This window comes from Acomys minous (assembly GCF_964271855.1).
Source record: "Acomys minous genome assembly, chromosome: 9".
Classification (NCBI taxonomy): domain Eukaryota; kingdom Metazoa; phylum Chordata; class Mammalia; order Rodentia; family Muridae; genus Acomys; species Acomys minous.
This window is the reverse complement of record NC_140490.1, coordinates 40,865,936-40,892,439: the sequence shown is the minus strand read 5'-3', so window position 1 is coordinate 40,892,439 and position 26,504 is coordinate 40,865,936. Positions and strand designations below refer to the sequence as shown.

At 47.7% G+C, this 26,504-nt stretch overlaps 2 protein-coding genes and 1 pseudogene across 6 annotated transcripts in view; 1 reads left to right on the top strand and 2 right to left on the bottom strand.

Moving 5' to 3' along the window:
- The window catches only part of LOC311605065 (small ribosomal subunit protein uS2-like), a 986,626-nt pseudogene that overhangs the window by 98,192 nt on the left and 861,930 nt on the right, over window positions 1-26,504 (bottom strand). The gene's annotated exons all lie outside the window — the stretch shown is intronic.
- Window positions 8,787-17,784, top strand: ARL10 (ARF like GTPase 10). Of its 4 annotated transcripts, XR_014781897.1 has the most exons (5): window positions 8,787-9,053; window positions 9,486-9,684; window positions 13,073-13,248; window positions 15,796-16,231; window positions 17,354-17,784. XR_014781897.1 is itself a non-coding variant. In XM_084795831.1 (4 exons), the coding sequence occupies exons 1-4, from the start codon at window positions 8,871-8,873 to the stop codon at window positions 17,378-17,380; spliced, it is 585 nt and encodes a 194-aa protein (XP_084651957.1). In that variant the 5' UTR covers window positions 8,787-8,870; the 3' UTR covers window positions 17,381-17,784. The 4 variants fall into 4 exon arrangements, 3 of the variants coding, with proteins under 3 accessions (XP_084651957.1, XP_084651955.1, XP_084651956.1); XM_084795831.1 differs by lacking the exon at window positions 15,796-16,231; XM_084795829.1 differs by having other exon boundaries at window positions 15,796-17,784.
- NOP16 (NOP16 nucleolar protein) lies at window positions 19,664-26,497 on the bottom strand. The gene is made up of 5 exons (XM_084795838.1): window positions 26,297-26,497; window positions 26,107-26,215; window positions 24,406-24,475; window positions 21,643-21,749; window positions 19,664-20,293 (listed from the first exon to the last, which is right to left on the bottom strand). Exons 1-5 carry the CDS (start codon window positions 26,401-26,403, stop codon window positions 20,150-20,152), a joined length of 537 nt encoding a protein of 178 aa, XP_084651964.1. The 5' UTR covers window positions 26,404-26,497; the 3' UTR covers window positions 19,664-20,149.

The window sequence follows — 26,504 nt, the reverse complement described above, 5'->3', positions numbered from 1 at the left end:
AGAAATTCCAAGAACTGCCAAGAAGAGAGAGACCTAAAGTAAAGAGAAAAAGGCTGCCATGGGTTAGCTGGAGGAAAAGCACGTGGCCGACGACATGGATAAAAAATCCAACCCAGAGCCTGGCGGTGGTGACGCTCGCCTTTAATCCCAGCACTCGGGAGGCAGAGGCAGGCGGTCGCTGTAAATTCGAGGCCAGCCTGGTCTACAAAGTTAGTCCAGGACAGCCAAGGCTACACAGAGAAACCTTGTCTCAAAAAAACCAAAAACAACAACAACAACAAAAAACCCAACCCAGATTAAAAAACAAACAAACAAACATTAACAAGTATTTAAGATTATAGATAAGCGGTAACTTGATAAAAGTTATTAGAAACAGATGGCATGGGATTAAGACAAAGATCCCATGCCTGCCCCATTATGGGAGGTGGTTTAGAGGACTGATATCTGCCCTGCCCCAGGTTAACTAAGACTATTTTAAAATATAACAAGTGTCAGTGTCTTAATTGATCACTAGCCGGGCCTACAGATAATACATCTAATTTTAAAAACAATAATAGGCAGCCTTTGCTGTACAAAGCTGGGCTTTCTTAGCTCACATTTTTTACCACAAGGTCTACAACTCTGGCGGCAGAACCCTCAGGCACTATTTTCCCAGGAAACCCCTGATGGAAGAGCAGGAATTCCACATTTAGTGTCTTTAAATCCTGGGGCAAATTAATCCCAGTACTCGGGAAGCAGAGGCAGGCAGATCTCTGAGTTCGAGGCCAGCCTGGTCTACAAAGCAAGTCCATGACAGCCAGGGCTGTTACACAGAGAAACCCTGTCTTGAAAAAACAAACAAAAGTCCTGGGGCAACACGGTCCAGGTACGTAACCTCCTAGGTCTATCTACGTGAAAGCAAAGATGAGTTGACTCACCTGCCAATGGGATGCAGAAGAGCTCACCTTATAGGTCCAAGCCAGTGAACACCTGTTTCTCTGGAATAATCCAGCTCATGAGAATCAGTTTCTTCACAGGTAGGGGAGGTGTATCCCATGGTGACTGACAGGGCACCAGGATGCCTGTCTTGTCAAGCCAGGCACTATGGACTGCAATTTCCCCCTTCTGATTCAGGACCATTGGGTATGACTCATCTGGATGAAGGTAGCTGAACTGGTTAGTGGAACAATTACAGTAGCTTTGCCTTGGGCCAATCCTGGAAGGTTGGCTTCTTCTGACAGGGTGAGATACAAAACTTTTGCTTGGCATTTTCTAAGTCTAACTGTGTCTTAGAGAAGGTGAGGGTGGCTTTCAGTTTATGCAAAAGGTCTTGTCCCAATCCGTCCTCTGTTGTTAACCCTTTAAGCTACCTCCAGCAACTGGAACCTACTTATACTTTTACATTTTTCTATCTTTTTTTCCCCCTAATATCTGAGGCCAACTAGGTAACAAAGGAAATCTTTTTTAGTATCTGGCTTTATGCCTTTAAAAAGGACCTAGTGAAAGTTGTTTGAAGTCTCCTTGGTCAGTGTCGGACAGAAGGGAAAATCATATTGTCTATGCTGTGCCCAGCCCAAGGACTGATTAAAAAAAATTTTTTTTTCACAGAATATTGAGTTTTATAGACCATTGGTTAAAAACACAACATAAATTATGAGAGAGGAAGGAGTGGAACTTCTTTTCCTTTGGGCTGAGCCCAGAACTTTCCCCTTTCCTAGTTGAGCAGAGCAGAAGGAATGCACACCTTGGGAACAGTGCCCCCCTGCTCCCCCCCGGCCCCCCCCCCCCCGTGAGCTACTCCACTTAGATGGCAGGAGACCCTGGATGAGAGGTCTCTCCCCACCTCCACGTGGGGACCAACTCTGACCTTGAGCAGGAAGTCAAGTAACAAAACTGTGGGCCTTTGTCTGTAGGTGGAGGAGCTTCCAACATAGGTTAGCAGAACATCTGGGGGCAGCAACCCACCAAACCCCCACCCACCCACCCACCTACAGCCAGAAATGTGTTAAAAGGCTAGTTTCTTGCAGGGACACTTGTAAAGCACAGGCCCTAAGCCAAAAGGTGTCAAAAGCTGGCTCTTTGAAGAAATACACATCAAAAGCTGCTCGGGAGACAAGCCCCGGGAGGTGTCCTGGTCCTGTGTCCTACAATTCAGATACCCTTGGTTTAAAAACCCAGAGGTCTGGGGTGGGGGCTCACACTCCCTGTTTCTCCCTCCATAGCTCCCTGCCTTTGTCTTTTATCATTAAGCTTAGTGAATTAAAATCTAGCATTCTGACTCTTGACTATTTCTACTTTAACCAAGTGAGGTAGGTTACCTGGCCTTTTACAAGTTCGAGGCTCCCTTCTCCCGCTGGAAGGGACACAGACTCCCACTGTCTCAGCCCCTGCACAACCACCCTGCGCTCCTGAGAAACTGCTTTGCGGTTTTTGCCTTTAAAACTAGACTGTACCAGCTGCTCGGGGTCCTTCGCCTCTCGAGTGCTGAGGGACCCTGACGCATCAGAAATAAACCTTTGCTTTTGCATCAGTGTGTTGTGTGTTTCGAGTGGTCTCTTGCGGCGACCCCCTTCCCAAGTTGGGCGTGAGGGTACAACACTCCCTCAAGCTGGGGGATCTGGCCAGAAAGCTCCCTCCCTGCCCAGGAGGCCTTCCTAGTGACTGGTTCTCAGGACAGAGCCCTCCTCAGCTAGCCTCCAGAAGGCTGAAGAAAACTCTGTGACCAGATTCTCAGCCCAGCCTCAAGGAGAAAGGAACCCACACAAAACAAGCAAGCTCTCCTGCTTCCCAGCATGTGACAGGTAGAGGGAGGTTTTCTGGTTTTCTCTGGGTGATCTGGCAGAGCAGACAAGCAAACAGCCACACAAGGTGGCAGTTTGTTGGGGACGGGCAATATGGCCAATGTTCTTCCATCTTGTCAGAGCCTAGGTTCCTATTTCTCCAGCAGTCTGTCATTTACCAGAAACCAGCTGACCCTGTCGCGGTTCGGCAGTTAGACACCTGTTGTGGTTTATTGTGGTGGATGGTCATTCTGAGACCCACAAGCTCATAGTAAGAGCTACTCCTTTCTGGCTATAAGCTAGCTTTTCCAGTAAGAGTACTGGTAAAATCAGATTAAAGGCCAGCTGCCTGTGAGCAGCAGTTCCGGGAACTTTTTCCTGACTAAACAAATCTTTTACAACTTCCCTTTCTCTCTGGAATTTCTCCCTCTTCTGTGATGATATCAGCTGTAAAGGTAGACACCTGCTGGAGTATTCCAGAGTTAGGTATCCATAGCAACCCTCGCTTATGCAAATACCCATGCCCGAGTGCCTATAAACACTCTGTGAAATTTTTCAATAAACAGGGCTTGATCAGAATCCAGACTTGCCCTCATTTCTTTGTGTCTCCTGTCCCCCTACTTGTCTGCCCCCTCCACAGGTACCCATTGAAGACACGGCAGGCCGGGCCAGCAGTTAGCTTTAGGAGTGCCTGGGCTTCAAAGGCATGTGTGCATTGACAGATATCAGCGTTTGTTTGTTTGTTTTTTAAGATTTATTTATTTATTATGTATACAACATTCTGCCTACAGGTCAGAAGAGATGGTTGTGAGCCACCATATGGTTGCCGGGAATTGAACTCATGACCTTTGGAAGAGCAGCCAGTGCTCTTAACCTCTGAGCCATCTCTCCAGCCCCAATATCAGTGTTTGTTAACAGGTTGCTATGGCAGCAATCTCTTGTGTTTTAGCTACTTCATCAGGTCCTTCTGGTCCTGGTAACAAAGTGGAGTCCTGTTTGGAAATCAGCTGTACAGGCAGTGCTTTAAGTAAATCTAATAATTGATCTTTTCTACTTTATTCTGCTTCATAATGACCCCTGGAGTACATCTTCAGGGTCCTGGAATGATGTTTGTGTTTAAATAGCAGGCAAGCGGGCACACCCTTAGTCCTGACACCTGAGAAGTGAGATGCCAGAAGAACTAAAATTGGATTTCAGGGTCACTGGGACAAAGGTTAAGAAATAGGCCTATAGGAGATAATCTGGCCAGCTGCGAAGAGCAGCCCCCACTAGAGATAACATTGCCTAGTGACTGACCCAAAGGGTCCCACCGGAGATAAGAGTTCATAAGAGACCCAGTTTTATGGCCACATTACTTCCTGCCCACCAGAGACAGCTTTACCTAACAACCGACCCATCCCATCGGACAGAACAAAAGAAGTTGAGCCATGGATGGTCTTGGAGCCCTTTTCTGCTTAAAGGACATTGAGAGGGTAAAAGGACCAGAGATGAAGCCTGTGGCATGCTCTTGAGACCTAGCATTTGGGGGATCGGGTGCGACCCAGCTCAGAGCTGGATTAAAGATTCCTCTTGTATTTTACAGCAGTTTCATGTGTTTTCTGGTTCTTTTGGGGGGATCAATCTGGGCACGACAGAAGCAGAGGCAGGCAGAACTCTGTGAGTTCGAGGCCAGCCTGGTCTACAAAGCAAGTCCAGGACAGTCAAGGCTACACAGAGAAACCCTGTCTCAATCTCCCCCCACCAAAAGAGTCAACTGCTTTAACATCATTTATTAGAAAGAGGAAGAGGAGGCTAGAGTGGTGGCTCAGGGCTGGAAGCACTGGCTGCTCTTCCAGGACGCAGGAGCAATATCCAGTACAGCACCCACACGGCAGCTCACTGCAGAGAGAATATCATCTGCATTGTATTGAAGAATTGCCTATCAATTTAAAAAACCCATGGCCTATAGAAAAGGGCAGAATAGAAGGGCAGAATAGAAGCAGACAAAAAGGATCTGAGCTAGAACCAGACGCAGATGATTTACCTGGGAAGGTGTAAGGAGGACAGGCACATGGTACCTGAGCCCGGGTAAGCAGCCATGTGGTAGAACGTAGATTAGAATAAATAAGTTATTTTAAGTTATGATCCTAGAAGAAGAGCCTAGCTATATGGTCTACATATTAGTAAATTTGAGTATCATAAGTCATTACTCTGGGAGCTTGGGACCAGGAGGGAAAAAAAATACCACAACAGCTCACAGACCTCTGTAAGTCCAGTCCCTCCACCCCGTCCTGGTGTTTGCAGGCACCAGGAAGGCATGTGATGTATAGATATGCGTGCCCACACAACACACATACAAGCAGCCTACAGCCGTACTTTGTGGGTTCTTTTACTCTCTTCCACCCTTCTCCACCATTATTAACCCCCTAACACTAGATTGCAGAGAAAAAGGACAGAGGGGAAAGAGGGCAGCGTGATTATTAGACTACTTCCTGCTGATTAGAGGTGCGAGTTTCTGAGCTCCTTGGGGCAAGTTGAATCTTTGCCATCAGGATACCTAATTTCTTTTTCCGGGTTGTTTGTTCATGACTACTTGACAGACTGTAACCCACAGTAGTCAACCACCAACCAGGCACCACCAGCAACCCTGCCTCTCAGGGACCCTAGCATTTATATATCCTCCAAAAAGTTCCCAGAATTACAAATGTCTCACATTTATAGGAACTATCTGCAGCTGGCAAAACATACCCTGCTAGAGCATGAGGCAAATCGTAGTCATCTGGTGGGAAGCAACCTCATATCCCCACACCTGTGATTAAAATGAAACATATTCCCAGAATATTTTGTTTTAATTAATTAATTATTATTATTATTTTTTGAGACAGGGTTTCTCTGTGCAGCCTTGGTTGTCCTGGACTAACTTTGTAGACCAGGCTGGCCTCGAACTCATAGCGACCTGCTTGCCTCTGCCTCCTGAGGACTGGGATTAAAGGCATGCACCACCACACCCAGCTTCCCATAACATTTCTATAATTTTAAAGAAACCAAAATTGCAAAGTTCTCACTACACATACATATAAAACAAAAATTTAAAATAAATGTGATGCTTTTTTTTTTTAAAGAAAGAGAAACTTTCAAAGTGGGAGGGGTCCCAAGAGAGGGTGTGGTTCAAGAGGCAAGGGGTAGGTGCTTTAAAATAGTTACAGAACAATGGGCTGGAGAGAAGGCTCAGCGGTTAAGAGCACTGTCTACTCTTCCAGAGGTCCTGAGTTCAATTCCCAGCAACCACATGGTGGCTCACAACCATCTATAATGTGATCTGTGCCCTCTTCTGGTTTGCAGGTACACATGCAGGCAGAGCATTGTATTCATAATAATTAATAAATATTTCTTAAAAAATGGTTACAGAACAAAGCTATAATAGGTAGGAGGTAAAAAGATAATTTCTCGCCGGGCGTGGTGGCGCATGCCTTTAATCCCAGCACTCGGGAGGCAGAGGCGGGCGGATCACTGTGAGTTCGAGGCCAGCCTGGTCGACAAAGTGAGTCCAGGACAGCCAAGGCTACAGAGAGACCCTGTCTCGAAAAACCAAAAAAAAAAAAAAAAAAAAAAAAAAAGATAATTTCTCTTTTCCTGGTATACAAAATGATGATTTTTCCCTCAGCACCACAGCTCTCTCATAAAGTAGTGAAATTATCTAAAGGTCATCACTGAGCAAAGGGGCTTTGATCTGTGGGCCATTTTCTTTTTGGTTCTGTTGTTGTTGTTGTTGTTTGTTTGTCGAGACAGGGTCTCTCTGTGTTAGCCTTGGCCATCCTGGACTCACTTTGTAGACCAGGCTGGCCTCGAACTCACAGTGATCCACCTGCCTCTGCCTCCCAAGTGCTGGATTAAAGGCGTGCATCACATGCCTGGCTGTGGGCCATTTTCAATCAAGTCAGGAGACTCTGAACAGAATGTGGAGTGGGGTCTTACTGGGACCAATCTCTAACTGCCTTAACTTCCCTGTCTCCTGCTTCAACTCCTGGGGGGAGGGGCTAAACCTCAGTTTCTTGGGGTCCATTGTGCCAACAGCCAGATGGACACAGTGAAGAATGTATTTAAATGCCTTCTTCCCTGGGGACTGGAGAGTCAGCTCAGCACTTTAGAACACTTGACACTCTTGCAGAGCACTCAGATACAATTCCCAGAACCCAACATGTCAGCTCACAACCATTTTGGCTAACCCCAGCTAAACAGGCTACAGTGTCCTTTTCTGACCTGGGGAGGCATCGGGCACTCAGTGGTGTACATATACATAGGGAAACCCTCATACACATAGATCTAAAAAAATAAAGAAAAAGAGAGAGTTATTGAAAAAGAGAGAATATCTTCTTTTCTGCCAGACAAACAGTAAAGTAAAGCAGTGGTTCTCAACCTGTGGGTCGTGACCCCACTACTCAGATTCATACTATGATTTATAACTGCAGCAAAATTATAAAGCAGCAGATAAAACAATTTTATAGTTGGGAGGGTCAACACAACATAAGGAACTGTATAAACTGTAAGGAACTCACAGGAGGGTTGAGAACCGCTTCGAGTAAAACCTTTTATACTACTCTATCTTCTTCTGTTAGTTTGATTTCGATTCTCAAATAAGCTACACGAACTGCTCCCCCACAAAAGTGTTGCTATATAGAGTTTTGGTTTGTTTTGTATAGGTGTTTTGCCTGCTTGTATGTCTGGGTGCTATGAGCATGGGTATGCATGGTGCTTGCAGAAGCCAGCTAAGGGTGTTGAATGCTCTAGAACTGGAGTTAGACAGTTGTAAGCAACTATGTGGGTGTTAGGCATGGAATGTTGGTCCTCTGGAAGAGCAGCCAGCGCTCTAAACCCGTGAGTCATCTCTCCAACCCCGATAGAAATTATTTTTTAAAATTTATTTATTTTTATTTTATGTGCCTTTGTGTATGTCTGTGTGAAAGTGTCAGATCTTGAAGTTACAGAGAGTTGTGAGCTACCATGTGGGTGCTGGGAACTGAACCCAGGGGTGCTCTGGAAGAGCGGTTAGCGCTCTTAACTGCTGAGCCATCTCTCCAGCCCCATGTTTTTAAATAAGAAACAGGATGTCAAGACAGCTGCATGGGCTAGAGAGATGGCTTAGAGGTTAAGAGCACAGATTGCTTTTCTGAAGGTCCTGAGTTCAATTCCCAGCAACCACTTGGTGGTTCACAACCATCTATAAAGAGGTCTGGTGCCCTCTTCTGGCCTGCAGGGGTAATGCAGGCAGAACACTGTATTCATAATAAATAAATCTTAAAAAAAAAAAAAAAAGATAGCTGCATAGACACATAGCCAAAAGTAAAGGGGACTGAAGAAAGACAGAGTCTAGGACATAGAGAAACTGGTACTATAAGGTGTGTGCAGTACGTAGGGCACTTTAAAGGGGCAGGCATAGCTGGACACTGGGAGTCAAGGGCTCGCTCCCATTATCCCGCAGCCACTGCGAAGGGCCAAAGGACTACTGTAACTTGGGGATCATTTTTCCTGTTCCTCCTCTTTCTGATGCGGTACCTGGAAGTCCTGCAATCTCTGGGAATTGCTGACAAGATGTTATTTCTAAACTTTACTGGCCCCACATTCATCACCGTGCACAGCACCACAAGAAGCCTTGGCCTCCAGGAGGCAGCCAAAGAAGGTTTAGAAGCTGCTTCCAATAGGGAACTTGTAGTTCTTTCTGCCATCCCATTGGCGTATGATTCCATACAAATAGTTTTCTCCTTGTGGTCCAGGTGACATAGACTGGGTTTGAATGTAAAATTAGACTACGGTGCTACGTTGGGCAACCTCCCAAGTCTCAATGTTTCCTACTCTGAAGTGCTGGGGCGGGGGGAGGGTGGATGGGAAGGGGGATTCGGGGAGCTCCACAGATCCGCAGAGGTCCACGCCTACTACACCGACCAGAACCCGCGCCCCTCCCTGGAAGGTCCGCCCCACCCGAGCCCCCTATCCCTGTGCGCCATAGCAGGCAGCGAACGGTGCATTGTGGGGCTTGTAGTGTGGCGGGGTCCGGCGGGTGGGCGCGGCCACAGCACCATCTTCCGCAGCAGGCTGGTCGGTCTTGTACCCGCCCCAGCGACGCTCCCAAACCAAATGGCGCCGCGGCCACTGGGCCCACTGGTGCTGGCTCTGGGTGGCGCCGCGGCCGTGCTAGGCTCGGTGCTCTTTATCCTCTGGAAAACTTACTTCGGCAGCGGCCGGGAGCGGCGGTGGGACCGGGGCGAGGCCTGGTGGGGCGCTGAAACCCCCCGCCTCCCTCAGTGGGACGAGTGGGAGGTGAGTGCTGCGAGGCGCCGAGCGCGCGGGGTGCACGCTGGACAGGGCAGCGGGGTTCTGTAACCCAGTGGGTGCGGCGGGAGCCAGCCTGGCACCTGCGCAGTGGCGCCGCCCCGAGGGATGCCGGGTAGAACCTTCAGCCCGATTGCGGCTAAACCCTGAGATTTGGGGACTGTCTTGGGCTTACAGTCGGTGGAAATCAAGGATTTGCGTTAGGGGAGAATGTGCCCGGAATCGCTGGGAATCAGAGAAGTGAGATTTTTTTAGTTTAGGACTCGAAAAGTAGCCCCTGCCCCTGCTATTCCAGACTACTGCCTCCTGCTCTCGGACGCATGGAGGACATGCTTGGGCACCGCCGTGCATTGTGTTGTCCCTAGGGAAGGAAGGGTCAGGAGCGGGTTTGGAAACTGCAGCTTGATCTCTGTTCCGTAGCCGGAGGATGAGGAAGATGAGCCGGCATTGGAGGAGCTGGAGCAGCGCGAAGTGCTGGTGCTGGGGTTGGATGGCTCTGGGAAAAGCACCTTCCTGCGCATGCTTTCGGGGAAGCCACCGCTGGAAGGCCACGTCCCCACTTGGGGCTTCAACTCCGTGCGGCTGCCCACCAAGAATTTCGAGGTGGACCTGTTAGAGAGTGAGCAAGAAACCCCCTTCTCCCCAGCACCACTGCTGGCCCCGGCCTAGATTCTTTGGAGGAATCCACAAAATGCATTACTAAGCAGGACATTTTCCCCTTTATGAAATCCTTCCTGCTTCTCTTCAAGGCTCAAGATATAGAACATTGTGGCACTTCGGGTTCTTCTTATCCACTGTTTCCAAATGGCAACCCCTACCCTTCACTGCATGTGCCTTAAACTGACAGACTAACAGCTAAGAGTTTGTATGTACCCCCCAGATAACTCCCTGAAACTACCATCAGCTAATCTGCCGATTAGATACTTGTAGAAACAAGTTCCCAACAAGTTAAATCATAAGGGTTCCCCAGCTTTCCAGTGATGTAACACAACAGGCCCCCTAGGCCCTTTTGAAGGGTGCTTGCTTGCTTATCCGTTCTTTGCACACATGAAATGCTTGATAAGCTACTACCACTCGTTTAAACTGTAGTTTCTTTTCTTTCATTATTTAGGGTTTTGTGTGTTTGAGATTGTTTCATGGAATTGAGGTTGGTCTTGAACTCTTGAACTTTTGTCTTTCCACCAGCTGAGTGTTGGAGTTACAGGTACACACTGCCACAACCAGTTTTCAACTGTAGTTTGAGAATGACATTCTTTGAAGCTTTCCTGGCTGCTGCCTGTATCTGGTCCCCCTTCAGCTGCAGGATTGGTGACATCACCCTCTGTTCCTGATGAGGCCAGGCGCACCCTGGTCATAGACTGATGTTATCCATTTCTGGCCCAAAGGGTCAGTCCTTAAACAGGTGTCTGAGAGGGCATATTGAATGAGTAATCAGAGAGGGGACAGAGTAGCCCTATCCTCAGTCCTAGATTTCTTGGGGCTTAGAAAAGGGCGACAGAATATGCAGAAGGAAGCAGTTCTTGGCCACTGAAGTCTAGCCACAGTCTCTTGAGGAGTCACAGGGCCAAAACCGTGAAGACTGATGTGTTTAAGTGCTAGGCGATGGCTTAAGGTCTGAGAGCCTAACTCTTGGCCTGAGTGGGCTTCATTCTTCTGGTCTTAGGCCTTTGTGATCTGGCCAAGCCTGGTCACTCCTTTTCTTCCTGATTGTAACAAACATTGATGTTTACTTAGGACTTTGGACTCACATCAAGTTTTCTCTGTCTCCTCCTCTTCCTCCTCCTCCTCCTCCTCCTCCTCCTCCTCCTCTTCTTCTTCTTCTTCTTTTTTGGTTTTTCGAGATAGGGTTTCTTTGGCTGTCCTGGACTCGCTTGTAGACCAGGCTGGCCTGAACTCAAGAGATCCACCTGCCTCTGCCTTCCAAGTGCTGGGATTAAAGGTGTGCGCCACCACCGCCTGGCTATTCTGTCTCTTATGACAAGGACATGAGTACAGTGACAGTACTGTTTGACAGAAATAATATTCATTTTCCCACCCATGTGAGGTGTTTTCATGTGCCTGTGTGCTGACAGGTGACAATCCAGTATTGTGGGCTTTGGGGGTCCTGCTTGAGGTTTAATAATAAAGACACAGAGACATCTATATAGTGTGAGGCTGATGGCCTGTTTGCTGGGCAAGTCTCTCAGGTAGTCCATCTAACTTACCTTCTCCGCCACTGCACCTCTCCACGCGGCTTTTCTGTGTGCTCTACCTCCCTGCTAGTTCCAGGCTGCTTCTCTTCCCACGTCTCTGCTTCCCTCCTTCTCTTGGTCCTTCTGCCCCAGCCCCAGCCCTCAGCTGCACTCCTTACTCATCCAGCTGGCACTGGGGCTAGGTGGCCTTCACCAGGCAGCTTGCAGCTTCTTTTTTGGGCAGGTGAGGAAGCAACAAACATTTTCATATCCTGCTAGCCTGGCGCAGCTGGCACAACAATTAACAATTGAGAATATAGGAACTCATTTTCACAGTCAGTTGAGACAATATGTGTGGGTTATCCCAACAGTCCAGGTACAGTGGAGCCACTCATCTGAGATTCAAACCCAGATTGCTGTCAGGCATAGTGGGTCACACCTATAATCCCAGCACTCAGGAGGCTATGGCAGGAAAATTGCCACAAAATTGAGTCCATCCTGGTCTTTCAGTCTCAAAAAACTCAACAACAAAAAATCCCAAATTTCCAGTTAAGTCCCAGAGGTTTCCTCCTCCGCAACAATCCCTTCACACAGCCTCAGCATCCTGGTCTGGGGTCCAACTGAGAATGCACTCTTTGGCAAAACTGCTAAGGGGGCAGATTCATTACTGGTGACACTTTATTTAACTCACCCATGGAATCTGTGTTGTGTTAGCTATGGACTTGGATAGACTGTCTTTCTCCTACACCCTCTGTTATTGCTGCCTGGTTCGAGCCACTTTAGTCTTTCCCATCAATACTACAATTGCTTCCTTAAAGATCTTCCTGCAGTGTATTTTCAGAAACACATTCTGGACCACTGAGGGCTAGCTTCTGTCTTTTCTCCTCACTCTCTGGAAGTGTCTTGCCCACTCTCTTTCTCTTATGCACAGAGCTCATTTCTTTGCTCTGCCTGAGATGCTTTAGTTTTCTCCATGGTTCACTCCTCCTCATCCTCTACTCAGCTCACACCCAGCCTCCTTGAAGACATTTCCAGATGACCACCCACAGCCCTCCAGCCACCTTCCCTTGTTCTGATTCCTGGCTTTCTAGAGTAGGTCTTAACTGGTTGCCTGGTCTGTTCTGGTTGGGGAGGGAATGAGTTCCTTAAAAGCCTGACTCCAGCCTGCCCATTTCCATATCCCCAGCACCCAGATCAGTGCTTGGCACCTGGTAAGCACTCAGTAAAGACTCCATGAGTGCCTGCTGTGTGCCAAGGCATTGTGCTGAGGCTTTGGGGGATTTAGAGTGGAGCTAATAGAAGCAGAGCAGACCGGGGTTCAGGGGAAACTGAGCAGAGGGGCAAAGAGGAACAGAAAAGCAGACGCTATGTGGGGTGACCCTGTTCAGTATGCCTCCCTACAGTGTTTCCAAGGGGAAAGGGATGACAAGCTTGAATGGGGACTGAGTTGAGACAAGCAGCACACTGCAAGGCAAGGGATTCTGGCTTGCTAGGCACTGGGCCCCCAGCTTCTGACCAGGGGCTAGGAACTGGTAAGGGGCAAGGCAGCCTAAGACAGACAGCTGACGACTACCATTTGTAGAGCATAGTGTGCCAGTCCTGTGAAGGGAACGTCACAGATGGTACATCTAGGGCGTGCTGACACCTCCTCACTCAGTAAGAGACTGGCACACAAAGATGGTGGCCTCTCTTAAGAGGTCTAACTGGCTCTGGACTATGGCACTTCTTTTGTCCCTGACTAGTGGAAACTTAGGAGCTGGAAGTGGGTTGGGGCCATGGTCAGAGCCACGCTGCAGGGAGCACTGGGCTCTGAGCTGGCCCTTGGCTTCTCCTCAGTTGGTGGCAGCCAGAACCTGCGCTTCTATTGGAAGGAGTTTGTGAATGAGGTGGACGTGCTGGTGTTCATGGTGGACTCGACTGATCGGCTAAGGTTGCCCTGGGCTCGGCAGGAGCTGCAGAGACTGCTGGACAAGGACCCTGATCTGCCTGTTGTTGTAGTGGCCAACAAGCAGGTGAGAACTCTGGGATGTGAGCTGAGGCCTAGGCACGGCAAGGGGGTGGATAGAGGGATTGGAGCCTGAGCTCTGTCTAAGATACTATCCCCACCTCTTCTGCCTCTCATCTTTACCATTCTAACCTGTCTTTTCTCTTTGTCTCCCTGTCTTCTGTTACCCTGGAGAGATACAAGAAACAGTTATTAAGTACTGTATGTCAGGTGTAGTTTTAACTATTTTCTTTTCCTGTATTTCCGAGACACCTGTCTTGAGCACTTAGATAGCTGTACCATGCAACCTAGGCTGACCTGGAAATCATAATTCTGCCTCCTCCTGAGTGCTGGGATTGTAGTTGTGCACTGCCACACCTGTCCTGAATGACAGTTTTTTATTGGTCTAATCCAAGGTATAGAACACTGCTTCTGCTTTACAGGTGGGACTCTACAGGGGCAGAGCTGAAATGCCTGCTTCTAGGACCATCCTGCCCCTGCACTAAGCTCAGAAGTGAAAAGAAGTTGGGTACATTAGCAATAATAATATGAGCACTCAGTGTTTGGGCACATTGTGAACACCAGACAGCCATCACCCCACTGCAGTCCTGCCACACCCTATGGCAGGCTCTGTTGTCGCAATGCCTGAAGTTACTACTGGAGCAAAGACTGATTTGAGAATTCAGGTCTTCCCCAGAGTTGGTGTTGTTGGGCCAAACTGGAACTCTGGTAGAGTCACTTACATTGTATGCATGAGACCCAGAGGTCACTATACCCTCCTTGGATCTAGAGGGCTTTCTTTCTTTTTTTTTTTTAATATTTTTTATTTAATTTTAATCTATGTGTATTGGTGTGAGGGTGTCAGATCTTGGAGTTACAGACAGTTGTGAGCTGCCATGTGGGTGCTGGGAATTGAACCCGGGTCCTTTGGAAGAACAGGCAGTGCTCTTAACCACTGAGCCATCTCTCCAGCCCTAGAGGGCTTTCTTGGGCCCAGAAACCCCCAGGATCACAGAAGGCATTTTATGCACCATCAACTCCAGGGCAAACGCCATTGTACAGCGTTGTTTTCCTTGGGGCTTGTGCCCACATTTCTAACTTGTCTCTTTGATCTCAGATTTGTCCTGCCTATCAAGAGACACTTGATAATTATAAATATGGCTACCACGTGGCAGTGGGGTGCACACCTTTAATCCCAGCACTTGGGAGGCAGTGGCAGGCTGATCTCTTTGAGTGTAGGGTGAGCTTAGTCTACAGAGTGAGTTCCAGACAGCCAAGGTTTTACACACACACACACACACACACACACACACACACACACACACACACACACACACAGCTACCATATGTCCTGGCCCACCTGGGACAATCCCCATTTATGCCTGTTCTGGTCTAATGTGTTTGTTTGGGACATGGGGTCTTAAGATATGGCAACCCACCAGCCTCTTGTCTCCCAAGTGCTAGGATTAAAGGCTTGTGCCACCAAGCCCAGCCCTCGTGCCACTAGTAATGGTGCTTTCTTGGAGCTTTAGAACTACCCAGGACAATGAATTTAAAAATTACTTTATAGCATTTTGAACCAGCATCAGGTATCTTACTATTCTGTTACTCTGAAGATCCCATGACCAAGGCAACTAACAGAAGAGCGTATTGGTGGCTTGCTTACAGTTTCACTTTTGAAATCTTGAAGACCACCCCTACACTTCCCCCAACAAAGCCACACTTCCTAACACCTCAAATAGCTCTACTCACCTTGGACCAAGCATTCCGATATATGAGCGTATGGTGGCCATTTTCTTTTTCTTTCTTTTTTTTTTTTTTTTTTAATTTTTATTTAATTTTGAATTTATGTGCTTTGGTGTAGGGATGTCAGATCTCGGAGTTACAGACAGTTGTGAGCTGCCACGTGGGTGCTGGGAATTGAACCCGGGTCCTTTGGAAGAGCAGGCAGTGCTCTTAACCACTGAGCCATCTCTCCAGCCCCATGGTGGCCATTTTCATTCACACCACACAGGAGTCAACAGGTGAGGTCCTACCATGGAGGACCTGCTCCAAGAATCTTGAAGCAGTGATGAAATGCAAAGGTGTTATTGCCAGCCAGTGTCTAGTAGCCTTTTCCCGTCCCCACCCAAGCTAGATTGTCCAGAAGTTACCCCACTATGTGCTTTTACGTTATGTAAGACATGGGTTGGGGTTCCAAAAGTTTAAATGTTTGGTTATCAACATGAACTTGGAACCTAGCTCTATCATTTGTCACTGTGGAGTGAAGTGACATACCAAGCCAGCCTCTTCATCAGTTAAGTGGACTGTGAGAGTCAGACTTGGCAGGTAGGTGTCTTAATAGTAAGAGCTACTTCTTTAGACACTGGTGGGTAGCTCAATAAAAACAGGGTGCCACAAAGGAGAGTCAGGAAGAAGGGCACTGAGCCTATTCACGGGATCTACAGGCACCTCCTGGGATTTCAGGTCCTGCTTTTCCCTAGAGTAGCTGAACATTTCTGTCACGGACAGCAAGGGTGGCATCACACTAGGAGCATTGTCTGACAGCCACACTGCTGGCTTGTGTTCGTTGCAGGACCTGAGCGGGGCCATGAGTATGGTGGAGCTGCAGCAGGAGCTGGGCCTGCTTGCCAGTGACAACCAGAGGGAGGTTTTCCTCTTGGCAGCCAGCATTGCCCCTGCAGGATCTGGCTTCGAGGAACCTGGCACTGTGCGCATCTGGAAACTGCTCTTGGAGCTTCTCTCCTAAGCTTGCTGCCCAGCCTTGGAGACCACAGTCCTGCTGCCTCCTGCATCCTCACTGCCAGCCTAGGCCTTGGGCAGGAGCACTGTAGCAGCACTTCCTCTCCCCTCAAGAGTGAGGCCAAACCGTGCAGAAGGTGGCCATGGGCAGGGAGGTGACTGCAGCTCTAGCCTCCCTTGCTCTCCTGCACAGTGTGATGCCCCGCGGGCTCACTGGTCCTTCCCTGCAGGGCCTCCCACGGGTTGAAGAACCAGTGTGGATATCACAGGTACTCCTGAGCCTTTGGGTTTCCCACCTCACTGTCCACTCCTGATGACATCATACACCTGCTGTGTGGGAAGGTTCTGGGTGGAGCACGTCATGTCTTTGCTCCTAGGCCTTCATTATCCTCCAGCCCCTACTCTCTCTGTGGCCTTGTGTTTCTGCCCCTCTGGCCCCGGAGCCATCATTTCAAAGGCAGGGGATATCCAGCTCGAAGCCAGCTCTGGCAATGCCAAATGAGGATCAACCTCTAGACTTTAGCTAAGAATTTTCTGAGCACCTCCCTGCGGTTAAGGCCTGGCCTGCCCACCTTTATTGATTACAAAGTGCAGTGCACCAAACAGGGTGGAAGAATAGCTTCCTCCAGGTCTGGAGACAGCCTGCTCTTTTGTACTAATTGTGCCAATGCCCATGTTTACATAAGCCTAGAGGGAGCCTGCGTCCTGGACAAGACTGGAGGGCCTCAGAATGGCATTTTATTTATTTATGTATTTATCAAATGAATAGGCCAAAGTTCTAAGTTCTGTTTCTAGGTGCTGTAATGAAAACCCTAGGAGACTGTCATAGAGAATGTGAACTTTGAGCACTGCCTGGAATCATGGCATGAGGTAACCTATGGGTGTCAATGGAGACAGAACTATAGCTTTCCCTTCCCCCAGCCTGGCCTTGGAACCATAGCTGGAGACAAGTACTTCAGAATCTAGTACACAGATACTACCATATGGCCCAGAACACAAGACAGGACTACTAGAAGAGCCATCAGAGTGGCCCTGGGCATGTCACCAAGCCTCTGGGACCATTTACTTGCCAGCCAAAGCAGAGACTGAAAATTTGTGTTCTCTGCAGTGATTATTCCCTGACCAGTGATTAACCAGTACAAAGCCGGTCTTTGTGTTGACACTGGTGCAGGCAAAGGAGCCTTTGGGCTCCCAGGGGGGCTACTAAATGAGAAGACAGCCACCATGCTTTTTTTTTTTTTTTTAAAGACAGGTGCCTCTTTGTAGCCCAGGCTAGCCTTGAACTCATGACAGTCCTCCTTCCTCAACTTCCCATGTGCTGGGACTGTAGGGCCATCATGCCTGGCTTTCAGTTTGCTTTTGGAAAATTGACTGTGTGCTGTGCTTGCCAGATGTCCAACTTGCAACCCAGGAAGTAGAAAGCTTCCAAGTTGAAGTGAGCACAACCATCAGAAGAGAGGCCTACTTAACTGTGCCCTGGACTCCAGCCCATGAGAATGGAATTACAACAAGACAAATCATTCTCTTTAGAAGTGAATTTCTGCTTTTGTATTAAATATTTAAGGAATGACTTGGATTTTAGAGTATTTGAAATTTTGATGGCAACTTTTCATCTTGGTGGGAAGGGGAGAAACCTTGTTTGTTCTGAGGATTCCCACCTTACTGCCCAGTGCTCAAAGCTTACCTTGGAACCAGACTTGCTGAGAGGGACTCTTTTTCCTAATTTAAAGTCCTTTGTCTAATGAGCATCATCATGTACAACTGTCATATTTCCCAGGGTGCGGGGGAGGGGTGAACTTAAAAATAAAAGAATTTCACTGTGTTTGCTGAACTAACCTTATCTGAAGCCAGGCCTAGTGGTCTGTTGTCCCAGCTACTTAGGGGACAGTTGTGGTCTGCCTGTTTACAGAGGGAGTTCAAGGACAGCCTGGACAATTAGGTGAGACCTTGACACAAAAATAAAAGCCAGACAGCCCCTTGGCATTGGCCATGCAAGCCTGATGGTAGCCTGAGTTTGATCCCCAGAGTCCATGTAAAGGAGGATGGAGAGAACTGGCGCCTCAGAGCAGATTTGGGATGTAGTTCACAGTGCAGAATGCCCGCTCGGTGTGTACCAGAGGGAAAACCAAAACAGCCACTCTCTAGTCATTGTATACTCACACTAGTTGGGGAAGAACTGCTAAGAGAAGCCAGCTGCGGGCCGGCATGCACCTACTGCCTCAGGTCCAGACTCTGAACGGATACTTTACCTCCCGGCGTCAGAGGCCAAGTCCTTTCTGGGTGCTATGAAAAGGGGCTCTCCTTCCCTTGCTGCTGTATCTGGAAAATGACTATCGAGACCAGGAGTGGAATTCCTCAGTGTGGAAATGGTCTTTCTGTCTACCCCATGAACCCAGGAGCACAGGGCCACCAAGGACACCTGTGTGAACTGTGTCACTAGCTTTCTTTCTGAGGTACACTATAAATGACAAAATGCTATGTTCAGTGAATCACCCTGATGCGTGTGTTGAGTGCTTATAGTTCCAGTCCAGGAAACTCTGGAAAGTTGACAGTTCTTAGACCGTGACACAAAGCCTTCTAACCCTTGGGAGGGGATCTAGGTGATAGGGACAGAGTGAGCAGTCAGAAATTAGCTCAACTGTCTTCTGTCAGCTGGGCATAATGGACATGCCTTTAAACACTCAAGCTGAAGGCCAGCCTAGTCTACAACAGTGTTTCGAAACTGCCTCTATGCTCAGGCCTAGGAGGCCACACACAGGACATTCTGGAAGCATGTCTCATGCATGTGCCTTGGGCCAGATGCTAGAGTCCCAGCCATCAGGCAAAATGAAAGGCATCATGGGTGAGAGTGTAGTCAGTCAAGAATGCTTGCATAGTGGTTTTACCTCCAGCAACTGCAAAACCATGCAACTCTGGCATGACAGGTGAAAGAGCACAGGAAGTTGACATGCCCTGGGAGCAAGAACGCAGAACAGATGGCTTCTGGAAGTTGTTATCCGAACTGTATAAACAAGTTAAGGGGACCTTCTAGCCAATGACACAAATTTGTATTCTGTAGAGGGCAGAAGATATAAAGCAAATGACAGGAGCTCTTGTACACACTGGATCCTAAGGACTGTTCTAGGTACTTCATGCATGTAGGACCCTCTAAGCCACCTAATACAATGGAAGGATGGGCCTGCTACCTTCAGAACACACTTGATGTCAGACCCCAAGGCCACTTTGGACACTTCTGATCTCATCCTTCCCTATAATAAAGATACAAGTACATCTTACCAAATGTCATAGGCAAAGTATAAAATGCTTAAGAGTGCTAAAGAAAAGAGCAATCCTTGCAACTAGACAGGTAAACCCAGTGGGTGGCACACAGTTGTGTAGTACCTAGTAGGCTGACAGTCCAACCCTAGCAGGCTGGGTCCCTGATGTTTGATTCAAGCTATGGCCAACAAAACCAATCAAAAGAGAGCAAAGAAGACCCAGCTCCTTACTCTTCTAGAGGCAGCCCAGGCAGGCCTCTTGACAAGTTTCTGGAGGAAACCAATGATAGGAGTATCCAAGAGGAAGAAGGTGGGGCCTACAAAATCCCCCAACTGCAGTGCTTGCTGCAGAGGTGGATGATCCATCTGCACTAACAAGGTTAGCTTTCCCTGGGACAGCTCAGAGCTTAGTTGGGCACAGTGGACACAAAACTAGTATACAAGTAGCAGTATACGCCTTTAATCCCAGCCAGGGCTACACAGAGAAGCCTTGTCTCAAAAACAAAAACAAACCATGTTACACAGGTAAAATACTCCACAATCAAATAAAGCATCCCCTCTGAACACAGAACAGCAAGCCCTAGCTTTCTGTGAGCCCCAACAGAACATAAACTATGGCCTCAAAACAGGTCCTTCTCCCAGAAGCGGTAATCCCAGCACTCAGGAGGCAGAGGCAGGCTGATCTCTGTAAGGTCAAAGCCAGCCTAGTCTACAGAACAGCCAGCAGTATTAGAGACCCTCTCTAAAAAAACAAAAACAAAAACAAAAAAACCCTGAGCTCCTTCTCCAGGAGAGAGAGAGAGTAAGTGTGTAAAACCTGATTCCACAGGACTTTGCCAGCATCATCTGAAACTGTACGTTCCTTGCCTTTTTAAAGCCTGGCTTTGGTTTCTTTGGTCCAGTAGGCCTGAGTCTGGGGATGTACACCACTCAGTCTACCTCCATCTTCTTACTCTGCAAAGAATCCATGAAGGCTTGCCATTCCGTTGGGTAAAAGCGCTTATAGACGTTAATCTTATTCCGAATCTGTTTGGGGGTATCTTGATAGTAATTCTTCTCATCTCGAGCCATGGCCTGTGAAGGAAGGACAACAAGCAGAAGTTCAAATCCAAACCCTAGCTTTGCCTGAACTGAACATGTCACTTCCTATCTCTGAGGTCCAGCTTTTTCACCCCAAAAGCCATCAGAGGCTGGAGAGTTGGTTCAGTGGTTAAAAGCACTGGCTGCCCTAGAGAGGACCAGCAGATTCACAGCTATCTGTAACTCCAATCCTAAGGGATCTGGTGCCCTCTTCTGACCTCCACAGGCACCACTCATACACATAAAGTAATAAAGGAGGCGAAGGTAGGCAGATCTCTGTCAGTTTGAGGCCAGCCTTGTCTACAGAGTGAACTCCAGAACATCCAGGGCTACACAGAGAAACCCTGTCTCTAACAAAACAAAAAACAGCCACAGACTTGGAGCCCTTCTACACTAAAGGGCCGAGGAAAAGAGCACCCTCGTTAAGGAAGGGGCCAGCCCAGGAATGGCTGCACCTATCCTCAATCACCAATTAAGAAAATGCCCTATGGGGGCTGGAGAGATGGCTCAGAGGTTAAGAGCACTGTGTTCTTCCAAAGGTCCTGAGTTCAATTCCCAGCAACCACATAGTGACTCCCAATGATTTGTAATGAGATCTGGTGCCCTCTTCTGGAGTGCAGGCATATATGCAGGCAGAATACTGTATAAATAATAAATCTTAAAAAACAACAACAACAAAAACCCCTACAGCCGGGCTTGGTGGCACACACCTGTAATCCCAGCACTCGAGGAGGCAGAGACAGGTGGATCGCTGTGAGTTCGAGGCCAGCCTGGTCTACAAAGCGACTCCAGACATGATGCCCTGAGTGATGTGCATCTATAATCCCAGCACTACTCCAGTACGATGGGAGGCAGAAAGAGAAGAAGCTCCTAGGAGGCCACTAACCTGGCCTATACAGCACAGGAACAAAAATGGAAAACCCTGCCTCAATAAGGAAAATGTCAAGAAGTAACCCTGAAAACTCTCTTCTGACACCTACACAGACACCATGGCACATTTGTACATGTGTACACACACACACACACACACACACACACACACAAACTCAAAGAAAACCCAAAGGGCTGGAGAGATGGCTTAGCAGTTAAGAGTTCTCAAATACATGGAATCTCAAAATTGCACCTCCAGTTCCAAAGGACCCAATACCCTCTTTCTGACTCCCAAAGGCACCAGGGACACACATGGTATCCATACACATACACACAGGCAAATGTTCACACACACAAAAAATATTTAAACAATGAGTGCCTTCCTAGACTATTCTTTTTCTATTCAGTGCAGACTAGGCTGAAATAGCCCCGTGTCTCCGACAAGGCCAGTCGTTCTTCCTGGTGGGCCTCACCTTGTAGTCCTCCCCGTGATTCTCTACCATGTAGCGAACATAGTCAATGAGGTCACGAGATAAGGTGTTTCCTTTCTTCTCTGGGAGGCTGGCTTCTGCCTCCAGGTCTAGGGTAAAAGAAGCCAGGAAATGGAATAAAGTTTTACCGTCTGCATCATTTGAGCTGCCCAAACACCCTCCATCCAATCCCATGACACAAGAATTATTGTACCAGCAGCACAGGCCCAAATTCAAATCCAGGAGCCACTTTTTCAGGCCCTGGAACCCCAGATTCTGCCACTTACTCATCCATCAGTGTTAAACTCCTTGAAAAGCAATTCTCAACGTATGATTTCAAATGAGACCCTGAGCTCACTAATCTTAATCAGTGCTGGTCCCCAGGGGCAGGAAGATGAAAAGGTGGGTCCCTCTCAGCCCTGCTACCACCAGAGAGTCTCTTCTTGGGGTACTATGCCAGTATCTGACATGGGAAGGTCTGAGTTGCTGAACACTACAGCTGCGGGGCTAGACCCAGACACCTCACTGCTCCACGTGAAGAGAAAACCTGACCATGGTGACAATAGTGGCACTACTGGAAAAGGAACTTTCATTCTCCTGAGATAATTGCTGTCTTGGAGGCTTACTGTCTCCATCTGCTAACCTAGACAAGAAAGGTTCTAGCTTCTGTGCAATCTAATCTAGACCTAGGATGTTTTCATCCTGAAACTTACTGCCTAATAAACTCACCCTTTCTAGATTTTTCTGAACTCTGACTGGTTCAACTCAGCTATTCTGGCTCAAATTTCTCTCCAAGCTGACTGACTCAATCTGGCTTTTCTCAGTTTCTCATTGAATAGCTCTGCTTGTTCTCGAACTAATTTTAGCAATCTGTTCTCATCTTCTGGCTTCTCATTTTCTGGCTCACTCTGGCTTGCTATCTCTTCAACTCTGTAAAACTGCCTCTGAATTCCACTAACTGAACTGTCACAAACTCAACCCCACTGCACTGCCTTTCAACTCACTGACTCAACTGAAATGCCTGAACAGCACTGACAGAACTCACGAGATCTGCATCCCTCTAGCTCCTGAGTGCTAGAATTAACGGCATGCCCCAGCACAGCTGGACCTAAGCTTTTCTTTACCTGAAGCTTGTTCTGTACCAGGCTGGCCTTGAACCCAGAGATCTGCTTGCCTGTCTACTGGATTAAAGGTGTGTCTGTACTCCAGCCAGAGTAGCCATGCTGCTACATTAAAATGTGTCTACACAGCACTTAGGAGGCAGAAGCAAGGTCCACAGCTAGCTTCAACTATATAAAAAGACTCCGTCCAAACAATCAAGACCCACCAATAAAAGAAAAAAGCCAGACAGATAGAGTACAGCTCACTAGCAGAGCATGCTTCCCCGGCATATACAAGACCCTGCATTCCACCTCCAGCACAGCTGGAGGAAAGAACCAGGTAAATGGGCAAAATACAGAAATGATGTAGTCAAATCTGGTCTAAGTGTGAGGCACTAAAATTTCTTACAGTCAGAATCATTTTGACCTAGTTGTTAGGCAGTCTCAGCTTTGCAAAACCAAAGTTCAGGGGTATATTCTATAGCAGTATGAATACACTCAACACTCTTAAACTGTACTTTCCTTTCTTTGTTTCTCGGAACAGGGTTTTTCTCTGTAGCCTTAGCTGTCCTCGAACTCAGAAATCTACCTGCGTCAGCCTCCCGAGTGCGGGGATTAAAGGTGTGTGCCACCACCACCAGGCAGAACAGGGCTAAGAAGGTAAATTCTATGCAGTTCTTTGGCTACAATTTAAAACTAAACAACAATTTTTTTTCCAGAGCATGATGGCATGCACCTTTAATCCCAGAACTTAAAGAGACAGAGGCAGGTGGATCTTTGTGAGTTTAAGACCAACCATGGCAACAGAGACAAACAAAAATAAACAACAAAATCCCAGTTATCTTACCATTTTGAGTTCATGTGGCTTTATATATACAGTAGAGCACAGCAATTATTTTTCCCCACATTGAACTATGCAAAATTCTTATGAGTCAGCTAAAGATAAGCTAAAAAGACAGGATTCAAGTAATTTCATATCAAATATCTGTCTCTTCAAATCAGGAGATGTGAATAAAAAGAAAAAAAAAAAAAGATCTGAACGAAGGTGTAGCTAAAAGGTTGAGTGCTTAGCATTCACGAGGTCCTGAGCTCAATTCCCAACATACAAATACAAAAATAACAACAGCACTCCGGAGGCAGAGGCAGGTGGATCTCTGAGTTCGAGGCCAGCCTGGTCTACAGAGTGAGTTCCAGGACAGCTAAGGCTATATACATAGAAACACTGTCTCACAACAAAACCCAACAACAAAACAAAAATAACAAATCCACAACAGGTAAGGAAAAGGATAGGTAAGAATTCCAGAATATTCTTTCTTTCTTGCGGGGCTATGTCACTCTCCATAGCATGAATACCTGGGAATAAGTTTGCCACTGGAAAGATGAAATGGCAGCACAATCTCTACAAAGCAGTTCATCCTTAAGTTCATGTGAAACTGGGAACAAACCTAAGACTTAATGCTCTTCTTCATCCTTTCAGACACCTGACTTTATGTTCTCTCTTTTACCTCAGTTCAGACATTTCAATCTCGTTAATAGTCTCAGCTATGACACAGTACTCCTTCTGAGCCCTGGACCAGTTTCTTTCTCCTCTCTGAATCTTGGTCTCCCCAGCTGTAAACGAAGAGACTAAGTGCCCTTTCCCGCCTAGGAGACAGCCCACACTCACCATTTACCACATAGGGCTTCCTCACCAGATCCTTGGGTCCATCCTCCGTGTCTACCTCCATGGTCTTTACCTGTAAAGAACAGAGCTATGACACCAATAGACAAGCAGCTTTGGTCAGAGAAAGCTTGGCTAGGGTTAAGGAAGGACCCTGCCCATCACAACCCAGCTATACTTAGTATAAGGAAATCCCTGCCTGAGGTCAGGCAGAGCTAGGTAACAAGAGCTAGCATCCCAAGTCCCAACAACTGAAATCTTCACCAAGACAAACACAGCAGGGCTATAAAGATGGATCATCTGGTAAAAGTGACCACCAGAGTTCAATCCCCAGAACCCTGGGCAAAGAGAACCAACTCCTGAAAGTTGTCCTCCGACCTCCACATACGACATACCCTGGCATGTCACGCTCCCTCATGTACTTCACAGCCACAGCATCTTTTTAAACAACTAACTCATCTTTCTGTGACTATCTCTGCTCTGCTCTGTGGTAACCCAGGGAAACACTGCACATGAAAAGTTCTCTATGCTCACATGAGAGCGATGTCAGATGCCTGTCTTCTCCATGGGAAGGACTTACCTGATAGTATTAGAGCTTTAGCTTTGCTTTAAAAATTTGTTCTGCCATTTTCCTCTGGCAAGTTTCCACTTTGGCAAGTTTTAAAAGTCAGTGGACCAAATTCACTCAGCAAGCCCATTTATTAGGTTAGCTAACATCTTATGAATCCTGGGAATTTGCAGCCAGGCGGTGATGGCACACATCTTTAATCCCAGCACTCAGGAGGCAGAGGCAGGCGAATAGCTGTGAGTTCGAGGCCAGCCAAGTCTACAAAGTGAGTCCAGGACAGCCAAGGCTACACAGAGAAACCTTGTCTCAAAAAACAAAAAACAAACAAAAAAGCAAGCAAGCAAACAAACAGAATCCTAGGAATTTAGTAGCGAACAAAGCTCAAGATCACGTTAAGGGATGGGAAGCACATCCAAGCTGTATGCCCTGTCCCAGGCCTGTAATCTTATGTACTTACAATTACTATGTAATAAAGAAGGAAAGAGCAGGGCGTGGTGGCGCACGCCTTTAATCCCAGCACTTGGAAGGCACAGGCTGACGAATCTCTGTGAGTTCGAAGCCAGCCTGGTCTACAGAGTGAGCTCTAGGACCGCCAAGGCTACATAGAGAAACCCTGTCTCGAAAAACCAGAAGCAAGCAAGCAAGCAAGCAAGCAAGCAAGCAGGAGAGAGGCTAGTGGGTGAAGTGGGTGCTATTTTTGAAAACTTCAAGGAGTGGTTCAGAAAGATTTGTTGGGAAGTAACTGTATGTCTCAGGTTAAGGATAACCAAAGACAGTATAAGAAACAAAAAAACTCAAGCTCTGGGGAGCTTGTCAAGGACAAAAAAAAGATACATTCTAGAAAACGCCACTGAGATGCTAAAGAGGCCCGAGAAGAAATGGTAAGCAGAGGAGGAAAGAAAACTACAAAGCCCATACATGTGCTGAGAAGAGAGTGTGAGTGAAAGAGTTCATTAGAAAGCTTTGACCAGAAATAATGCAAACAAATAAGACTGTCGCAAATCTAGAAACGGGGGCGCGCGCGCGCGCGCGTGTGTGTCAAATTCTGAAACTCAGCTCAGTGAAAGAAGGTGGTGGGGAAGGGAACAGCGAAGGGCGAGTGTGGCGATGGGGAAAGTGCCTGGTTGCTTTATTAGTACCTTCCTCTTACGCAGGGGAACCGCCTTGTTGGGGTCCATGGCCAACCCCATCTCCGCCAGGTTCTGCCGCACGGATTTGGTGTGGTCCCAGGCATGTCGGATGTGGGAGCTAAGCGCAAAGAAAGAGAGAGATTCTGTCATCTCGCCGTCGATGCCAGCCAAGGCCCCTGCCTCCGAACTGGCCCCTCACCACTCGATCCGTGGCGCTGCCTTCCGACGAGCATTCCGGTTCAGACGCTTTCGGTTAACATTGTAACCGAACTTCTGCCTCCGAGTCTTTCCCTTGGCCTTGGGCATCGTGCCCACCGCCGCACCAGCAGCTCAAACCCCGATACAGCAAGCTCAAACTCCGAACCACGCTCTCAGAGCCTCGTGTTAACAGACGCCGTCACCCAGCA